Source organism: Molossus molossus, unplaced genomic scaffold, assembly GCF_014108415.1.
Source record: "Molossus molossus isolate mMolMol1 unplaced genomic scaffold, mMolMol1.p scaffold_m16_p_8, whole genome shotgun sequence".
In the NCBI taxonomy this organism is placed as follows: domain Eukaryota; kingdom Metazoa; phylum Chordata; class Mammalia; order Chiroptera; family Molossidae; genus Molossus; species Molossus molossus.
In genome coordinates this window covers 82,916,973-82,936,808 of record NW_023425402.1, presented here as the reverse complement: position 1 = coordinate 82,936,808, position 19,836 = coordinate 82,916,973, and the positions used below count along the sequence as shown (strand labels likewise).

Here is a 19,836-nt window from a genome sequence, read left to right as displayed (position 1 = left end):
TTTCCAGCCTTCCTAACTTTGCTCTCTCCTGTCCCTGGGACTAGAATACTCTCCACATTCTATCTGCCATCTCTTCTCTTGAACTCTTACTCTGTGTCAAGGCCCGTCTCAAACGTCACCTCCTCTGTGAAGCAGATCTCGATTGCTCTCAACCCAGTGTGTGAATAATCGTATACTCAGAGTGCACCTTCTAAAAGGGATTTTTATTATGTCTCATATTTTGACTATTTCAGCATTTCTCTTTTCCTCTCTTCTTGGCTATACATTTCTTGATGGCTAGGACTGGGCTGTATTCATCTTCCTACCAGGAAGTTGTAAATGTAAATCTCTGTAGCCTGAAAAACAACCCTGTACATATATGTAGGAATACTATTACATTTGTATTCACTCAGCCAAATAGACATTTAAATACTTTTGATGTTTTGCTAATAAATAGGCTTTCAAAAATCCTACTTAAAAGTTTACCAAAGAAATGTTTAGAGGGAATTGGTGTTGTTGGTGAGTAGAATATTAACGCGGACTTCGTTGCTTTTGTTACATTGAAAGAACTTTACAGGCAGCAGTGTATGTTCGATTCTGTTGAAGATTACTGACCAAACCACTGCAAACTGTCCTCGCAGCCACACCGACAAGTCTTTAATAACAAGAATAAACAGGAAGTTATAAGTTAAAACTTTCAGGGAGAGAATTTTGTTACTCTCTTCTCTGAAACTCTGGAGATGGCTGAGAAACATATGTGAAGTGCACCCTACCACATTAATGGGGAGTTCCGGTCCTGAAATGTGCCTTTTAAATTGAAAATAAAAAATGCAAACTCCTTAGCACCTATTGATTTTAGAGTTGCTACGTGTACATATTAAGCTTCCATGTATTTAATTTAACATAATTAAAACTATTATAGGCTAAGTTGATTAGTGGGCTCTAAGTATTTTATGCTGAGAAATCCTCTACTGCCAGCTAATTGTTGTATATCCCCTATTCAAATTCATCTACGAATATTTATTCTGTATATATGCTTTGTTTGCTTGTCAAATATTTTAAAATGCCTATATTCTAACCTCTCTTTTACTTGATGTGTACTATGGCAGTTTCTCCTGGCTTATCTTGGCCCTTTTTCTCCTTTCCATTTAAGCAGAATCTTTAAGACCTGTGGGTTTACACTTGAAATACTTACAGAACCTTAGGTGTTATTTTAAAAATTCTGCAGGAGCTAAAAATTGCACTAAGGTTCTATATTTTGTTAAAACATAAATGATGTGAATCTAGGCTTTGTGAGGCCTGAAGCTTAATTAGTTTGAGGAAAAGCTCTCTTTAAGAGCAATACTTTAAAAAGGTCATACCATGATCAAGCGGGATTTATTTATTCTGGAGATGCCAGGTTGGTACATTACTCACAAATCAATAAATGTGATACACCACATAAACAAAATGAAGAATAAAAATCACATGATCATATCAATAGATTCAGAAAAAGCGAAACCATAAAAATCCTAGAAGAAAACATAGGCAGTAAAATCTCAACTATTTCTCATAGCAATATTTTTTCTGATATACGTCCTTGGGAAAGGGAAATAAAAGAAAAATAAACAAATGGACTACATCAAAATTAAAAAAGCTTTTGCACAGTAAAGGAAACCATTACAAAATAAAAAGACAACCCACTGAATAGGAGAATATATTTACCAAAGATACATCTGATAAAGGGTTAATTTCCAAAATTTATAAAAAACTTATAACAACTCAACACTAAGAAAACAGTCCGACTGAAAAATGGGCAAAGGAACTGAATGGACACTTCTTCAAGGAGGACATAGACATATAAAGAAATGCTTCAACATTACTAATCATCAGAGAAATTCAAATTAAAATCACAATGAGATATCACCTCATGCCTGTCAGAATAGCTATCATCAATAAATCAACAAACAACAAGTGTTGGCGAGGATGTGGAGCGAAGGGAACACTCATGCACTGTTGGTGGGAATGCTGATTGGTGCAGCCACTGTGGAAAGCAGTATGGAGTTTCCTCAAAACATTAAAATGAAAACTGCTTTATGACCCAGTGATTCCACTTTTGGAAATGTATCCAAAGAAACCTGAATCACTAATATCCAAAGAAAGAATATTTTACCCCTATGTTCATTGCAGAGCTATTTACAATAACCAAGATTTAGAAGCAGCCCAAGTGTCCATCAGTGGATGAGTGGATAAAAAAGCTGTGGTACATTTATACAATGAAATAATACTGGTTCATAAAAAAGAAGGGAATCTTGCCTTTTGCAACAGCATGGATGGACTTGGACAGCATTATGCTAAATGAAATAAACCAGCCAGAGAAAGACAAATACCATATGATTTCACTTATATGTGGACTCTGATGAACAAAATAAACTAACAAACAAAATAGAAACAGATACATAGATACAGAGGACTGACTGATAGCCATCAGAGGGGAGGTGGGTTTGAGGGGCTGGGTGAAAAGGGTGAAGAGATTAAGGAAAAAAAAAACAACCAATGCCACCCTAATAAATTTAATAAAAAAATAAAAATAGAATATCTTTATTAAAAAAAAGAAAACAGAAATTATAACTACAGGATAGCCTCAGAAACAAAAGAGCTCCTAGACATGAAGGGAAGTTGGAATTGAAAGAGATAATAGTCTTAACTGATTGAGGTTAACATACTTGACCTTTCTAAAATTTACAAAATCATATGACCACTTCAAGCCTGTTCCATCTCATCCACACGGTAAGAGTGGACAATAAAACAAAGCTTTTGTGACCCATAGGCCAGACCATCTCAACTAACCTGACAGTACATCCTTTGCAGTCACCTTCGATTTCTCGGAAATTCCACAACCCTATAGGTTTGCTGTCGAAGTATGTTTCGCCCATACAGCCAGTGAATGTAATCACGCGCACAGCATCGGCCTTCTGCAGGAGAAACATATTGGTTAGAACTTAGAATTTCACTCAAGATCTTCGAGTACTCGTCAGATTTCTTTTTCTTTTTATCCTCACCAGAGGACGCTTTTTTTTTTTTTTTTTTGCATTTTTCTTCAGATAGAGTGGGAGAGAGAGAGAAGGAGGAAGTGAGAGAGAGAGAGAAACATCGATTGAAAGAGACACATCAACTGGTTGCCACCCACACGACCCAACCGGGGCCGGGGACAAACTGCAACCGAGGTACGTGCCCTTAGCAAGAACCGAACTCGAGACTCTTCGGTCTGCGGGCCAAAGCTCTAACCACTGAACCAAACTGGCCAGGGCCTCATCAGATTTTCAGATTTCTTAGCAGCTGAACCTGGAATAGTTATAATCCATTCTTTCTGATATTCTCAGTTGTACACATATTCATCTTTTAACCATAATAGATCCTGGTTGGTTATTTCGCGCTCTATCCGTGCAACAATGTTAGGAAATAAACACGTCCTAGCTTCTGACTTGAGGTGAGCTGCTCATCGTCTTTGAGATTCTTTTTTGTCTCTAACATAGGATTATTAGAAGAATTAAATTAGATAATTTGCTTATGGTCACACATGCAGTGACGGACACAGAGAAGGTATTTAATAAAGGTTAGTGCTTTTACACCACTAAAAACGTTTCTTACAGAGTCCATGAGAGGGGTACAGAGTGACCAGTGTGAATTACACCATGACAGTGCTGGCCCCGACCTTTCATTTCCATTTACACCCAAGCAGGTTTCCAGTGCAGGGGCGGAAGGGAAGAGTGCATTCGCAAGAGAAGAGACGGTGTTGGTGTAGTTTGCTGGTGTACACAGCACAGGGCCTGGCATCCAGTAGGGCTCAATACATATTTGTTGAATGACAGCCCTGGTGTCCCTCTCTCAAGGAAAGGTCTTAAGCTTGGTACATGACACCGGCACGAAGAAGGGGAATGACACAGTCCGTGCTAGAGAACCTTGCGGTAATTTAAACAGCTGTGTTTTTTGGCATTGACATATTACACAGAAATACTATATTCTGGTGCACTTTGCCAAAGCTAATCCATATTTATCTAAATCATCTGGGGCTTGGAGGGAGGCGTGAACTGACATGTCTGGGTTTTAGAACAAATGTAGGAGGATGGTCACTGCACAGTTAAATTCCATAGTGACCATTTTAGGTTACACTCATTAGCATATCCATCCTCCTGTTGCTGTGATGAAGGTGCACTGCCGTGTGGGAAGAATGTTCATCAGAGCCCGTGGCATCTGTGGAACTCTCTGTCATCAGAGACTTTCTTAATTTTCCAAAGGTTGATTATTCTACTTGTGGACGCTGCTTGCTTTTCACTTTGCCTTCTTGCATCCTAAAATATATATACATATATCTGTATTTTCCTGCTCCTTTGAATTTTCATCATCATGTTGATTTAATTACTTGTTTTTAGCTTTTGGTTCATATTCTGGTAAGGCAGTTTCCTTGAAAACCTGGGCCAAAATCATTAAGATTTTCTATAAATTTCATTAGTCTGTTTTATCTTCCCCTGAGACTGTTCTAAGAAAGTTGCTTTGTGGCAGAGACATCAGATAATAATAAAAATTATTTAAGATGTGACTACCGTGACTGAGGCACTTGTCATAAATTGTCTGCACATAACCTCACTGCTCCTGTGTGTGAAACACGGTGATTATGAGTGCAGACACCTGTGCCTGTAAACCTGCGTTTAATCGCAGCTCCACCACTAACTGCTGTGTGACTGGTCGAGTCATTTAACTTCTGTCTTACGTAGATTTCTTAGCTATGAGGAGGGTATTTACCTGCCTTTTGGGGTTGTTCTGAAAAATGAGTTAATAAATGTAAATGACTTAGAACATTGCTGAGCACATAGTAAAGACTATATAAATGATATAAAAATTTATTATTTATATACAGGCCAAGGAGATATTCTTATCTCCCCTTTCTAGTTGAGGCAACTGAAGCCCAAGGGATTGAGGGACTTGCCTAAGGTCATATTTTAGGGAATGATAGAGCATAGGATCCAGCCTGGACTCCATGTCAAAATTCATGGCTTTTGTACTGCTCTGTGCTACCCCTGTATTTATCTTTCAGGGGAGAAGAGAAAGTTGGCAATATGACTATATATTACCATGTACCATATATATTTATATGCAGCTCTAAGCAATGAGAATGATTTTAGTGTGTAGTTGTGCAATCAATTACAATACTTTAGAGTCACATCTCGTACACAAAGCAAATAAAACAACCCACTCTATAAGAAGGTTGAGTTCTCATAAATTTGGGATCACCCTGGCTTTTCACATTTTCTGACTAATCTCATCCCAGGATGATTCTGACAAGCCCAGGATTAACCATTGTAGTTGGCTGTGCGCTTGCATCTTACCCACAGGTTTTTCCAACACCTAATTCCATTTAATCAGCACGAGCTTCTTTAAAATGTAGGCACTTTGCAATTTGAAATGCACAAGGACCTGCCATGAAGCAATTATGAATATTAAGTGCATTACTCCGTAAGAATGAGAAGAGCGACTTGAAAACTTTAAAAATCGGATCATGATTTGAAAGCTTATGACTCCTGTGATATTTCCCAAGGCATTCATAAATCTTTTAATTAGATGTGAGCTTGAACTTTATAGCACATCACATCAATAAGTCACAAGTTGAGTCATAAGATAAAGTATATTTAAAAATCACGTGGCTTTTGAGGCAACTAAAATAAGAATATCCCAAAATTGATGCCACAGGTGAGGGCAAAACAACAACTGTTTAGGTAAATGTACGCGCAAGTCTTTCCAGTGTTGAATATTAGAGAAAAACATTCTTCCTCCTCATAAATTCCTGTTTTCAAAACGAAAACTGAGTAAAAAGTGATTGAGTTTTGCGGAGCTTTATGGCGCTTCTCCCAAAGGAACCGTGTCAGGAGCTGTCCACAGAGAGGAAGCAGCAGGATGGGGAGGAACACGTTACCTTCAATTTCCCAGTCAAGCCACCAACGAAGAGCATTGCACTGGCATCCACGTCCAGAATCGTGTACCCTGGGGGAGACGCGGAGTGGTATGTGCCGGGCACAATGCTGGCTTTGGGTCCATCCAGGGCCCTCACAGAAATGGTTCCATTCCTCCCAGTTCTTCCAGGGCACGTGTCGAAAGGAAGTGGAAGGAAACAGAGAAAATGAATTACGGATCACCTTTCTGGTAGCTTCAGATGCAAAAGGTATAAAAAAAACAGAGAGACTTGTTTTGGAATATTTAAACGATAACTGGGTGCTTAGCTTCAACATTTCCAGACTCATTAAATTGCAAATCAAAACGCCGTCTGATCTTTGCTAGATGCTTACAGTCAGGACCAGTGAGCAACAAACCCTGGCTCTGTGTGTGTCCGCTGATATGAAATGGCACAGCAGCAATTAGCAGATGAAATTGCTATTGGTTAAATAAAAAGCCTTTTTCCTATGGCTTTCCGAAACAATTTACTGTTTACCAACATGCACTCTTTAAACAAGTTTATATTACTTCATTTAGCATTCTGTCTAATTTAATTCAGTAAGTAAACCCGGAATAATCCACCCTTCTGCATTATAAACTGTGTAATTTCTCCTGTAATCCCTCATTATATCTTGGGTCCGGACTCGCTGAAGTAGTCTTCCTGGAACTGTGCCTGGTTTGCTGGTTGGCATACCATCCTCATGCACACTGTGTAATACCTAGTCTTCCGCGTTGTGTATGCAAATTGTATGAAAGACCTTTGCTTTTAAATTCAATTAATATGGTTTTGAAAACTATTGTGCTTCATTTTCTTTTCTTTTTTTTTTTTAAAGTGATTGATTTCCGTGAATTGTTAATATGAAAGTCTGGTGTCTTTTCTGAGACAAGCTGTCAAAACAAAACTTCAGTGTCATATTTCTCTCCCTGCTGTCTCATTTTGGTAATCTTTTCATTGTTGAGCGTGTGATACTAACCGAAATACATAGAAACAATAAAATGACTTTATCAAATAAGATACTTCTCTTTGAACAGAATATATCTCTTCTGATAAAAGAACTGTACTTCGTGAAAATGCATATTCTTAAGTTTTTGAAGTACTTAATCTCCCCAACCCCCACCATCACATATGGAAGCACATTTTGTATGTTCGTCTCTTTCTCTCTCTCTCTCTCTCTCTCTCTCTCACACACACACACATGAACACACACACACACATACACACACTTTTACCAAATATCTTACAAAAGAACTAAAGATATTGTCTCTCATTAAGTTTTTTTTTTACCCGAGGACATTTTTCCATTTTTTTGTTCAGATAGAGTGGAAGGGAGAGAGAGGAAGAGAGACAGAGAGAAACATCGATGTGAAGGGACACATTGAGTGGCTGCCACATGCACAACCAACCAGGGCCGGGGACAAACTGCAACCGAGGTACGTGCCCTTAGCGGGAACCGAACCCGGGTCTCTCTGTACCGCAGGCTGACGCTCCAACCACTGAGCCAAACCGGCCAAGGCTCATTAAGTTTTCTTTAATATTTTTATTATGAACAAATTTAAACATATACGAACACAGAATGAAATTCTATGTATCCATCACCTAGATTCAACAATTACCAGATTGTTGATCAATGTCATCTCTAGCCCTGGGCCCTGAACAACATCTCCTAACTATTAGTTGCCTTGGATGTAGTAGACAGTTAAGAACTAGGAAAATAAGAGAAATTGAGGGGGATGTAGTAAGGATAGGAATGGTTTCTCTAAGTAATCTACACACTGCTAGAAGTTAATTGAATGAAAGCTTCTAAGATAGAATTAATCCATTTCCTGTTACTCCCCATTTGAAGTAGTGTGGACCTGACATATGCTCACGCCGGCATTTAGACACGGCTGGTGCCCGTGGGTGGGTGCAATGTAGACTAGTAGAGGAGCTGTGCACGCCGAAGACGGGCACCCACGCGCTCCTAACCTCTGGCTTGTTCTGAACAAGGCCGAGTCTCAGCGCTTCTTCGGGTGTGGTGGCATGACTGAAACAATGTAACTTCAAGATTCCTATGGGACAGCCAGATATGGGGGTCCAAACTCAATGGTTACTCTGGTCATCATCTTGAGGGATTTTCAGTTCCTTACAGGCACAACAAAGACACCAATCGGGACACATTTATACATATACACATAATACATAAAATGTGTGTGTATGTGTGTGTATGTGTATATATATATGTATATAAATGTATACACATATTTGAAGAAGATTTCAAATGAAAATAGGAGTTTTCCTATAAACTGGGACACTACTTCAAAATTCTGTTATTTATCTTAATCTTTATTGAGTTAGTTACCTTGATGCTTCAATACGGTACCAATATGAGTCATCAATAGTCAAATCTGGATACTCTACTCGCCCAACTCCAGATCCAACATCCCAGAGGAAGCTTACTTTGCCTTTGCGCATTTCTATAGCCAGAAAGTCCACCTAGTTCAGAGAAACACAGAAACACACATATCAGATGGAAAGCACCCAGAAAGAGGCCAGCAGATTTCTTTTCAACAGGTGCCATTTTTGGATAGGTGACATAGAAGCCACATAAATAAAATTCCCAAATAATAATACAAACTGTTACTATGTATGGTCAACAATACTTTATTATTGTATTTTTAAGGCAACACAATTGTCCAAACTGCTTAGGTATATGCCTTAATTTAATCAATTCTACTTAGGACTAATTTTGAGACAAGGTCTTTTCTTACTCTGATACTTGTGGTAGAAATAAAAGCAAATATTTGGATTCATAATTAATTATTTTCTCCAAGAACACTGACATTTTTTTTAATCCTCGCCTGAGGACATTTTTTTTTATTTTTTATTCAGATTGAGTAGGAGGAAGAAAGAGGGAGAGAGAGAGAGAAACATCGATGTGAAAGGGACACATCGAGTGGCTGCCACCCGCACGACCAACCAGGGCCGGGGACAAACTGCAACCCAGGTACGTGCCCTTAGCGGAAACTGAACCCAGGTCTCTCTGGACCGCAGGCCAATGCTCTGACCACTGAGCAAAACCGGCCAGGGCAACACTGACAGTTTTTAAGGACCAGCAAAGATTTCTGACTCAAGGTGACCCCAAACTTCTCACCTGAATTCCAAGTACTGACTTATGTGATGAGTGGTCTGTTGGAAAAAAATAATACTCATTTTGGAAGGTCCCCATGTATGCAAAGTCAAATAGTTTTAAAATATAAAACTTTTTGGGTGAGCTTCTGTAGATACAATCTCTTTGTGTTATAAACTCAATATGAATCAGAAGAATTTTCATTGGCAAAAAATTAGTACACAATTTGCCATTTTTGTTTACCGTGAAAATTCATTGCAATTTCTCAGAGAAAAGTTTAGAAAACGAACAACAACAAAAAGGAAACGTTTTCCCTATCAATCTTTCTTCTTAAATAGCTGGATCTGAAAATGCAATTACAAAAATGCTCTTACACTCACAAAAACAGATGTGCCCAAGGACTGTAAAAAGCGTTCTTCATTTCATTTGCCTTCTAGCTTAACTTGACACTTCAGAACTTTGTGAGGTAAGATTCTAAAGTTTCCAACTTTGAAAGGCTCCATTATATAATTTGGGGACCATGTTATTAGATTCCATACATTTTCCATACTACCAGGATCAACCTCTGACTGTACATATGCACAGTAAGTTAAGACATGCTGAATATTAACTTACAAATTTGGCACTTCCAAGATAAAAAAGGAGGTTGTCAGCGACAGCTGTCTTGACGTTGACAATGATATTATTGTAGCTTCCTTTCTTGATTTCTGGCTTGTATGTTCGAATGCAGTCACCTCCTGAAGACACAGATACTTTGATCTTCAAGAAAAACAAGGTACAAAAAACCATGACTAAATCTCTCAGGAAATTTAAATAGCTCCCAAACAACCACGATGCCATCATCATCTCTTCTTTGAAGTTACTTTTCTATTATCAAATACCATCATTAAATACCCATATGCAGACACTATTATACTCATTAAGCCAAGAAGAGCTTTCCACCAGCATCTTGACAATAAGTTGTTCACAGTCATGTGTCTTGTTAACACACTCCTATTTTTTGAAGCATGCAACTAATAACTTCTTACCTTCCTACTTTACTCCGTTAGGAACACAGGAACGTTTTCAAAAGGTGATTTTACATGAAGCTAATGGTAGTATCTTTATTAAGGTTACTTAATAAAATTTTGCAATTCAAATTTCAGCAATTTTGGCATCTCTTCAAGTAGGAAACCATTTTCTTTTATTCTTCAAGAGGAAATTATCTACCCTTCCATGTTCTTACACTTGAAAGGGGCCAAATAGACTTTGTTCTAGATGTTCTAACAGTAAGAGGAATATTAATCATTCTACTCAGAACATACATTTCAGAGCAAATTATATCTTTTTATTAAGTTTCCAGGAAATGAAACAGAAATAATTTCCAATGGTTATCACTGCTAATGTATGTAACAGCTCCTTTTTCTTTTGACTAGTCCCTTAAAAATTACTATAAATTGTGACTAGTCCCTTAAAAATGACTATAAATTGCTAGGGAAGGAATTCCTATGCAAATAGAACTGACACAGTTCATACCAATTTTTATTTCCATTTAGGGAGCCTTTCTTCCATCACAAATAACACTAGCTGATTATCTGATTTAATTGGTTTTGGATCAGGTGCACCATCAAAGGGACAGTTTCAGGACCGCCATGTCGTTGTTTGGGCTCAAAGAAGAGCTGTTGCTCTGTTAGTGATAGAGTTCAAAGTAGGAGGTGGAGACAGGGAAGAAGTAAAACTTCTCTCTGCCACCGATTCAAATGCCCACCTTCAGGAAGCCTCTCAGTCCTCACTAGCAGTCAATTTCCATTTTCTCATTCCTTCTGGTACTGTGTGCTGCTCATACAGTTTTCACACTGAGTGTTACTGGTATCCCACGAAAGAAAGGGCTGTGCAGACTCCAAACAAGATAGCCTGGGGCACCAAACCCATCTCCTTTTATGGTGACACAAGCAGGTGTCTTTAGTCGTCTAATCAGGGTGTGGGTGCATGCAGCCGCGGGACCCCTCTCCAATGGTGGAATAAACTATACTGAAAACGTGCTGGATTTACCATTGGTTGGGATTTAAAAGACAAAGCTAAGGATGGGTGTTTGGTTGTGACAAACATGTGAATTCATGTATGTTTGAAAACTTCTGGGGATACGGCATTTTGCTTAATCTCCTACAGACCATGAATAAACTGTATATTCATAGACTGTATCCTCACCTAATCTGCTATGCAGACTGCATCTCCAAGTGGAGGAAATGGTGTGTTAAAAGTAACAAAGGCTCTCCCTAATGGAGCCTGGGACTGGAATAATCCGGGGAGCCTCTTGCTCTCCCAGTCCCTGCCTTCCCCCTGAGGGTGGGGCCCCGTCCGCTAACTGAGGGCACAGCACTGGGGTCCACTCTGGTCCCCAGAGTGTTGGGTCTGTGTTCTGGAGAAGATAGTCTTTTGTTTGTGTGGTTTTCAGCCAGGAAGTTAGTTCTTACTTCCACAAATGATGGAATTTCCCTTCTACATAAAGTGCTAGAATAGGTGAATCAAACTATAAATTTCCAAAAACCAGAACCAGGAAACAGACCACCTTTCTTCTGGATGGTACTGCTACAAAGCAGACATGCCTGCAGGTTGTCAGAGGAGGCTGCGCGAGGAAGGAGCAGCTGTACAAAGGGTTACCCAAGGGCTCAGAGATAGAAAAGCAGAAGTAAAGGAAGAAAAAAAGACTATTGTAGGGGGCGGGTAGGAGAATTGCAGGCTTCAGATGTTTTCAAGTTTGGGAAAAGGTATAGGAGAGAGTGAGCTTTTAGGAATGTTCAGCAAGTGAACCAAAACGATCATCAGAGAAGACCCTGGCACTGAGCAGATGTAACAGCTGGGTCAGGCAGTAAGTGTCATTGACATCATAAGGTCAACGACGAGGCATCAAGGTCTGGCTGGAATGCACAAGTAGAATAGATCGAGCTCTTCCTGGCAGGACTCATACCCAAATTTCTAGAGGGGCTGGATGAGTAGTCAACAGGAACTATGTGTGTAGTTTGCTTTATCTTTATTTCATATATGCTTTATAAGCTTATGGCTACTTTCCTCACAAATAACTTATTTTTTTTAAAGAACACAGTTGTATAATACTTCTCGGTCACTGTTCAGAAGAGAACTGGCTGACTTTGGGTGGAATACATGACCATTGGGTCACAGGAGGAGTTTCTGCCCTCGCTTAGGCACCTGGTAGACATGATAGTAGATTATATGATCAGTGTGTTCAACTGGGGGTGGGGGCCAAAGTGCAAAAGACAGAGCCCCAGGACTGAAGCCTAACTGAACTGATAAAACTCCATCTGAAAAGTAAATCTAAGAAGGTAGCCATTTTTATGCTAAGGTATTTAACATCAGTAGGTGTTACAATTAATCTACTTTATAGCACACTTTACATATCTAAGACATACATTCTCTGAACAAAATGATGTAGTTATACCCAATATGCCAGCAATTAATCTTGTAAAGTAATCTGTTGGTCAATTTATACAGTTATATGCAAGAGCCTCTGGATTTTCTGTTTTCTGGCTTATGGTTTTGAATATACGCTCAGTACCTGAAAAACTCAGGCAGCTCAAGCTGTTGGTAACCAGTCCATAGCTACTAATTTCTCATTTAAACATTTTGTGTGTGTGTGTTTGTGATTATAGATATTTATTTTAACTAACTTAAAATAGGTAAATCCAAGTACAGCATTTATAAATTTCTCTAGATGAAATCTCTAGGATATATCCCTCATAAAAGGGGAGAAATTCCTGAAACTCAAACATCCTCTTAATATATTGGTTCTATCAACTATTGTTATTTCTAATGTGAATCCTTAGTAAGACTTCTAAACAAAAATCACTAAGCATTAGGTACCTCTAAAGCATTTCTCATAGACATTATTTACCAATTTATCATCTTGAACTCAGTTAAACATTATTGAAGATCCCATTATTATAACTATTGGATTTTCACCGCATTTTTCATCCAGCAACTAGGTCATTCATTTAAAAGAGTATCAGCTACTCAATTTCAAAGTCAACAAAGCAAAAAAAAAAAAAAAAAGCTACTTTAAAATAAATGTCTTTGATTCCTTGTTCACACCGAGTGTGTTAGGGCCACATCCAGACACCCAATGCCAGATCACATATGTTTATAAATGAGGCAAATGTCATCTTCAATGTGTATAGAACTCATTTGAAAAAAATCTGGCGGCTTATATATTTCTAACATCTTATAAAAAGTAAGGCACTTTGTTGTAAGTTCTATTTCCAAAAGCGATTGAACATTCCCTTAAAAGGATAGGCAACGGTCACTTTTCTAGCATTCCTTTTATACCTGGCTTTCATTTTGCAGCTGGAGGCAGGTTTTATGTATTTACATGCCAGATGCTCTCTCTTTCCCCGGGGTGGGTGGTGATGTGGGGATGTTCTCGTCACTGATAAATATATGGTCATGTTTCAAAATTTCTTTATAATGAAGACATTATAAAAATGTCCAGATTTCCCCAGCTGATAACTAAGCAGAATATGTGTCTAAGTGTGTGATTCATGAAAGAATATGCACCATCGTGGCTTCTTCAAACTCAACAATGTAAAATTCAGGGGCGGCACAGTCTCTTGCTTTCTCCTCCCACTGACACAGTTGGGTTTTGTACAAAATTCGCTTTCTTCTTTCTAGTTCCTCTTGTCTGTTACACAAACTACTTTCAGATTCATATTCAAAACGCTCAGCTCTGATTATATTACATTTTATAATCAAGAACTTGCAGCTTCTCCTCACCAATGAGGTTCCTTTCAACTGCAGCCAAATTAAACTGTTTTACTTGCTATTCAGGGCCTGACAAGACCTGGCCCCCACCGACCTTTCCAGTGTCAAGTCCACTTTACCAATAATCATGGCAACTGAGACTATTCTTTTATAATAACCCTGAAACTGTCTCTTTCTCTGCCTTGGCTCAAGCTGTTCCTCTTCTCAGAATGCTGTCTTCCCTCTGCGGCCCCCTCCCCTCTCCTATGTCCACCACCACCCACCTCATGGCCTGGCTCAAATCCCTCACTGCAGGCAATCTGGCCTTGTGAGAGGTGATCTTTCCTTTCAGAACTTTATAGTACTTCCATTGCTCACACACTCTATACAGCATTCGGCATGAGCTTAGACTTATTTGTGTACATGTCTTATTTCTTCTACTACTTTATAAACTCTGTGCATTCCTCATTCATCTTTGCGTACTTTATAGTGAGTAGCCTTGCACATAGGACAGGGTTTTTCTACACTGGTTAAATCTTAGATAAAACCCCAAACTTTGGAGTACGGTCTGATTTATTTTCACCATGTGATTTGCACGTACAGTGATCACCTGTCATCCTACTGCCTACATAGTTTTCATATTGTAGCTCAATAAATGTCTTCTCAACCCTACCTGCTTTTTTACTCTGAGCATATTATGTACATCACCTGCACTCATTGTTTTTGTCATTTTCTAAGTTTCTCTTAGGTCAGGCATAAATTTCTTTTCAAAGTACACATTGCACTTATTGCCTTGGCGTTCTATCATTATTATTATTGTTATTAATATTTTTATCCTCACCCGAGGATATATTTTTTTCCCATTTATCTTCAGACAGAGTGGGAGGGAGAGTTAGAAACATTGATGTGAGAGAGACACATCAACTGGTTGCCTCCTGCACGACCTTGACCAGGGCCAGGGATGAACTGCAACCAAGGTCCATGCCCTTAGCCAGAATGGAACCTGTGACTCATTGGTCCACAGGATGATGCACTAACCACTGAGCAAACCTGTCAGGGCACCTCGGCATTCTTTAGAAGTATTGGATAGGTATAAAGGCAAAAAATGGATATATTGTCACTTGGATTTATTCTTGGCCACTACTGAAAATATATATCAATTGATGGATTAAGAAAGGTCATTTCTGGCCATTCTAGCTCCACAGTTGTTGGCAAAATAAAAATTTTAAGATGGAAGACTTGGCTTTCTAAAAAGATTTGAGTTTAAACCTGACAACATGTAAACTATTTTCCCCCCCTTTTATTTCTAAAACCATCATGATAGTTTTGCATTGGCTTTAACAATTCTGTCCTGGTTCATTAGGATGCTATCTTCTAGAAAGTTCTGCTTCTATCTTAATTGTCTTGAAGTTGTTAATGAAAACCAACATTTTGAGACCAGCTAGGATACATTGGGGGAAGACATTCCTTCTGGAAATAATACCCAAAATACAACCATTGATACCGTAAAAAAAACCAGCTTACAGAATTGGCTTGTTTCCGGGCTTGGCTTATCAATTCCTTTATCTCAGAGATATTTTTCTTCAGGTTATCCTCAAGTTCCTTGATGGGTTTGAGCTTATCTATCAGTCGATCAGCTTCTTGTTCTAGAGTTTTCACAGTGGCATCTGCATCTGCAACTGCATAGAACAAGATGAGCATATACACACTTGCACACATGCACATACACACACATGCACACATGGTACACATACAGACACAAGTGCACATGCACACATACATGCACACACAGACGAATGAAAATGGCAGTATGCATAACTAAATAAAAGAGTTTCATCTTATCCACATGACAAAAGCCAGGCCATGACTGTTGGAGCAGCTTGTGATGGCAAAGGGGGATGTTTTAGTTGGGACCCCAGCAGGCCAGCGGAGGAGCTGATAGAGGTGGGCCAACACTGACTTTGTGATGAAAGTGGAAGTTAGCATTGAAGGTTGAGAATATGATAAACTGAATTCAATGCTTAATTTCCAGCTTCAGCCAAAAAGCTAACCTTTATGAAGTAGAAATTTAGTCGCAGAAGTAGGGAAATGAAAGTGTCTTTAAAATGTCACCTAGTCTGTCCAAGCCAGATCTGTATTTAAATCAGACTTGTCACACAAAATTGGTTTTCTTTTTCCCTCACCATCTTTATTTGCACATCTTAAATGGAGAAGCTATCAAAATGTCTTCTGAAAACCCTTCAGTGTCATACAACCCTTAGACTAAAGGCCTACTTTATACTTTAATTAAATCATGCTGCGGTTCATTTTCATTTTGAAGAATAGTTGATTATCCTGCTCTCTCTATTACATTGAACCATATTAAACTGCCACTGTTGTAGGTAAATAAAAGGTAGAATACTGACAATTTCAAAAGACGTATAAGCCCCAAATAAATGAAGGTTTTCTCTGATCCACAGACATCCAGCATGCGCTTTTCATAGGAGGGCAAATGACATATGGAAAACCAATTATTCCATCTCTAGGAGACTGGCAGTCTTATCCAAACTGTATCATTTATTTTCTGATTGAGCATGTATTGTCTGTTTTCTGTCATTGAGACCCTGATGAGAAAGGGAAATTGCTTGAGGTCCAAGGCTGTATGCCCAGCTAGACTAAGACTGATCTGTTCTCTGGCTGACATTGTACCACTGGCGCAAAAGAAAGGAAATTATTTTAAAACTAAGTTTAAACTAATGATGTTCTATTCCTGGTCATAACTCTGAGTTATATTGTTACTGATGTTAAAAAAAAACACCCATAGATCTCTTATTAACATTAACTAATAGAGTTGCTAGGTCATGGACAGAGCATTTTCTTCCTTATGTAGGTTATTGGCGTCAAAGTCCTTCTTACATAATTGTGTAGATCATTCAACAGAAACAGCCTTCATTTTGTATACTTTTTAATACAGCATCTGTCCATTTTTTCTTCGTTCTCCAATACTACTCTGATATTTAACAAACTATTTCAGAATCTAGGGAAAATGCTTTAGATTACATTCACAAGAGAGAGAAAATAGAGGTCAAGCAAAGACTACCTTGGCTTAGGTGAATAACGGAAACTTTTCTTCTAAAGCTCTGAGAAGTTTCTGTCAAATGTTTCCACCTGAATTCTGCAGGTTTCCCCGCTCCCTCCCTCTGTTCTCCTCTATCTTCTGGAGCAGGTTAAATCCTATGGAAATGATCTTGAAAGTTTAAAATTAAATCATCTGTGATATTGAGTCTGATGCTTTCTTGTGCAGTAGTTTTTGAAAACTTCTTTCTTCCATAATTATTTGACTGTGTGGATTTTTAAATAACTTCCGAAGATACATTTTAATAACAATGTTTTTCTAGGAAATTATCTATCTCTTTTAAGCTTTAAAATTTATAAGCATAGAGTTTTGCCAAATATCCTCTCATGTGTTAAATGTCCTCTCTTATCTAGTTATATCTCCTTGAGAACTTTGCCTATTTGAGTTTTTTGTTTGTTTGTTTGTTTGTTTGTTTGTTTGTTTGTTTTAAATTAAGCCTGCCAAGCATCTAAAATATTTTGTTTTTATATTCCTAAAGATCCACTTCTTGGACTGACCAAGTCCGTTGTTTTTCTGTTCTCTAATTCATTAATGTTTTTTCATCTTCCTTCTTTTAGCTCATTTTATTTTGTTTAACCTATAGAATTGATTGTTTAAATTGTTGATTTCAATGCTTGTTTCGTAATGCAATTGCACTAATTTCCCCTGAGGAGAGCCTTCTAAAGTTTTGATATGTTGGCTTTTATTATTATTTTCTATTTTATAGTTTTATTTTTGATTTTGAATGTAAACTATAGGATGTTTAAGAGAGAATATTTTTATATCCCAGTGGTTGCTTATTTGTTAAGATTTAATTTATTATACTATGTGCTTCTCTAAATAAAATTCTCTAGATGTATGTCAAATACATTCCCATACTAACTTTATATATAAAAGAAAGATTCCTTTTATATATCCAGCATTAATACTGTGACACTGGAAAGAACAGCTACACAATGTTTAAAGCAATACCTAAATATGGCAACATGCAAAGCTGAAGCTTTTTGTAACAGGCAGTCATGCATAAAAGCTACTCAACGGTATATAAGTAAACACATACGTACTTATTTCTGCAGGTAATTTCATATGAAAGCAAAACAAAAATAAATTAGAAAATTCATGAGGAAATATTTTTATCAATATTGTAAAATAATGACTATCACAAAATGATATTTATCATAACAGGTGCTAATTGCAGATATATCCCATTTTAAGTCAAATTAGTGTTATCAAACAAAAGTACTTAAAAACATGTCCTTTAGAGGTTACTGTACATATTAAAATCAACTTTATTATAATGTTCTAATAGAGAACAGACCTAGTTTAATGAATATTATAGATAATTAACTATCTCAATAGAGGATAGGATCGAAAAAGTTAGAGATAAATATAAAAAGCCCACTATCAACTGAGAATCAATCTGAAATGGAATGAAATATCTTAAATTATAAAATAAGTAAAAGAGAGAGTGGTATTTACTTTAGAACTAATGTACATTCACTTTGGGGGGGAAATGTGATTTGGCATGCATCTGCACCCTTTATTCAGTTGGAGTCTTTGAACTACAGGGAGACGCTATATCTGGACTTACATAACAATAAATTAACAAAACATCTTTTTCTTTCTTGAAGCAATGGTGAGGAACAAGTCCTTCTCCCTAGCTCTGAAGTGCATGTTCCTGTGTCTGCATTCTTCCGTGCTCACGAAGGAGCATGCTTATAGCACCTCTTACTGCACAGCACCCTCAGCATTTGCTTTGGCTATGTTGCTGAAAAATCAAGCTCCGTTCCCCAACCAGCATCGGGATTATATAGCATATAATGTCAATAACAGGATTTCTGTTACCGTACTTTACAAATATTTGATACTCAGTGAAAATGTTGGTATGTAAAGAAGGCTACTCAAGAGAGTAGCTCCCCCCCAAATCAAATGTCTCTTTTGTTGAGGCCACATATTACAATAACATTTTATCACTTTACAGAATGGGAAAAAAAATCCTAATATTTATTGATTACACTTAATAATTTAAATTATATTAAGTTCTCCCACATTTCTCAGTACATCCTTGTTAACTAAATATAATTTGATGCAATATAAAAAAGACATGAAGAAGTATTCTGGATAAACTAGATAAATGCTTTCGTTTCCTCAAAATGTTACATAACTGAAATCTAAACAATAAAATATCAATATTTTTGAATGTGAAAGCCTTTCGGGTTGAGACCATTTTAATATCATGTTCTGGTGAAATGCTCCTTGACCTCTATGTCCACGGAACTTCCCCAGCTTTGAGGATCTCAGTCCCCAAGTACCAACGTGTTTCCAATTTCATAGGAGGATTGAAAAGTATTTGACATCCCTGTGCCAAATATCATGCAGACTTTGAGAATTCCTATTTTCTTTTGATTGGACAGTTTGGAGGGAAGAGGCCGGGGTGCAAAGCTGGGAGGCTTGGATTCTAGTTCTGAGCAGCCGAAGACTCGGTTCCTGAGCCTGGTCTATGAAACGAAGGTGGACTGCATCACCGGGAGGGCCTCTCCCAGCTCTAACGGTGTGAGCCTCGGGTACTCGTATAGTGTGAAGAAATAAATGACATCATCAAAATGAAGAAGGGGAGCTTACTGTTTTTCAAAGGATCTTTCACCACAGCATTCGTTTTGGCCACGCTGTCTGCTAGCTGGTTGTAATTTTTTTTCAGGCCATCAAGGTTCTGGCGGAGATCTTTAATCTGTGCCAGTACATCTTTTGCTGTGTCGTTGGCTTGTCTTGCTTTGTTCTTCACGGCCTGTAGTTTGGCGGCTGTGTCTGTCAGCAGAAGGGAGTTGGGGGGACAAAGCAAAGGGTCTGGAGTTAGTGGCTTCCTCCACGCTCGGCCAGGCGCTGCGGCGGGCCGACCTCAGGGCACCTGCAAAGGGAAAGCTGACCTCTGCCGCATTCGCTTGTAACAAATAAAGTACA

At 38.2% G+C, this 19,836-nt stretch overlaps 1 protein-coding gene across 1 annotated transcript in view; it reads right to left on the bottom strand.

The window, feature by feature from the left end:
• The window catches only part of LAMA2 (laminin subunit alpha 2), a 403,470-nt gene that overhangs the window by 47,448 nt on the left and 336,186 nt on the right, over positions 1–19,836 (bottom strand). Inside the window, exons 43-49 of the mRNA XM_036247762.1 lie at positions 19,501–19,683; positions 17,943–17,948; positions 15,309–15,463; positions 9,669–9,812; positions 8,286–8,419; positions 5,930–6,089; positions 2,809–2,933 (exon numbers count right to left, since the gene is read on the bottom strand). Coding sequence (XP_036103655.1) covers positions 2,809–2,933; positions 5,930–6,089; positions 8,286–8,419; positions 9,669–9,812; positions 15,309–15,463; positions 17,943–17,948; positions 19,501–19,683 — 907 coding nt within the window. The remainder of the gene's footprint in view (positions 1–2,808; positions 2,934–5,929; positions 6,090–8,285; positions 8,420–9,668; positions 9,813–15,308; positions 15,464–17,942; positions 17,949–19,500; positions 19,684–19,836) is intronic.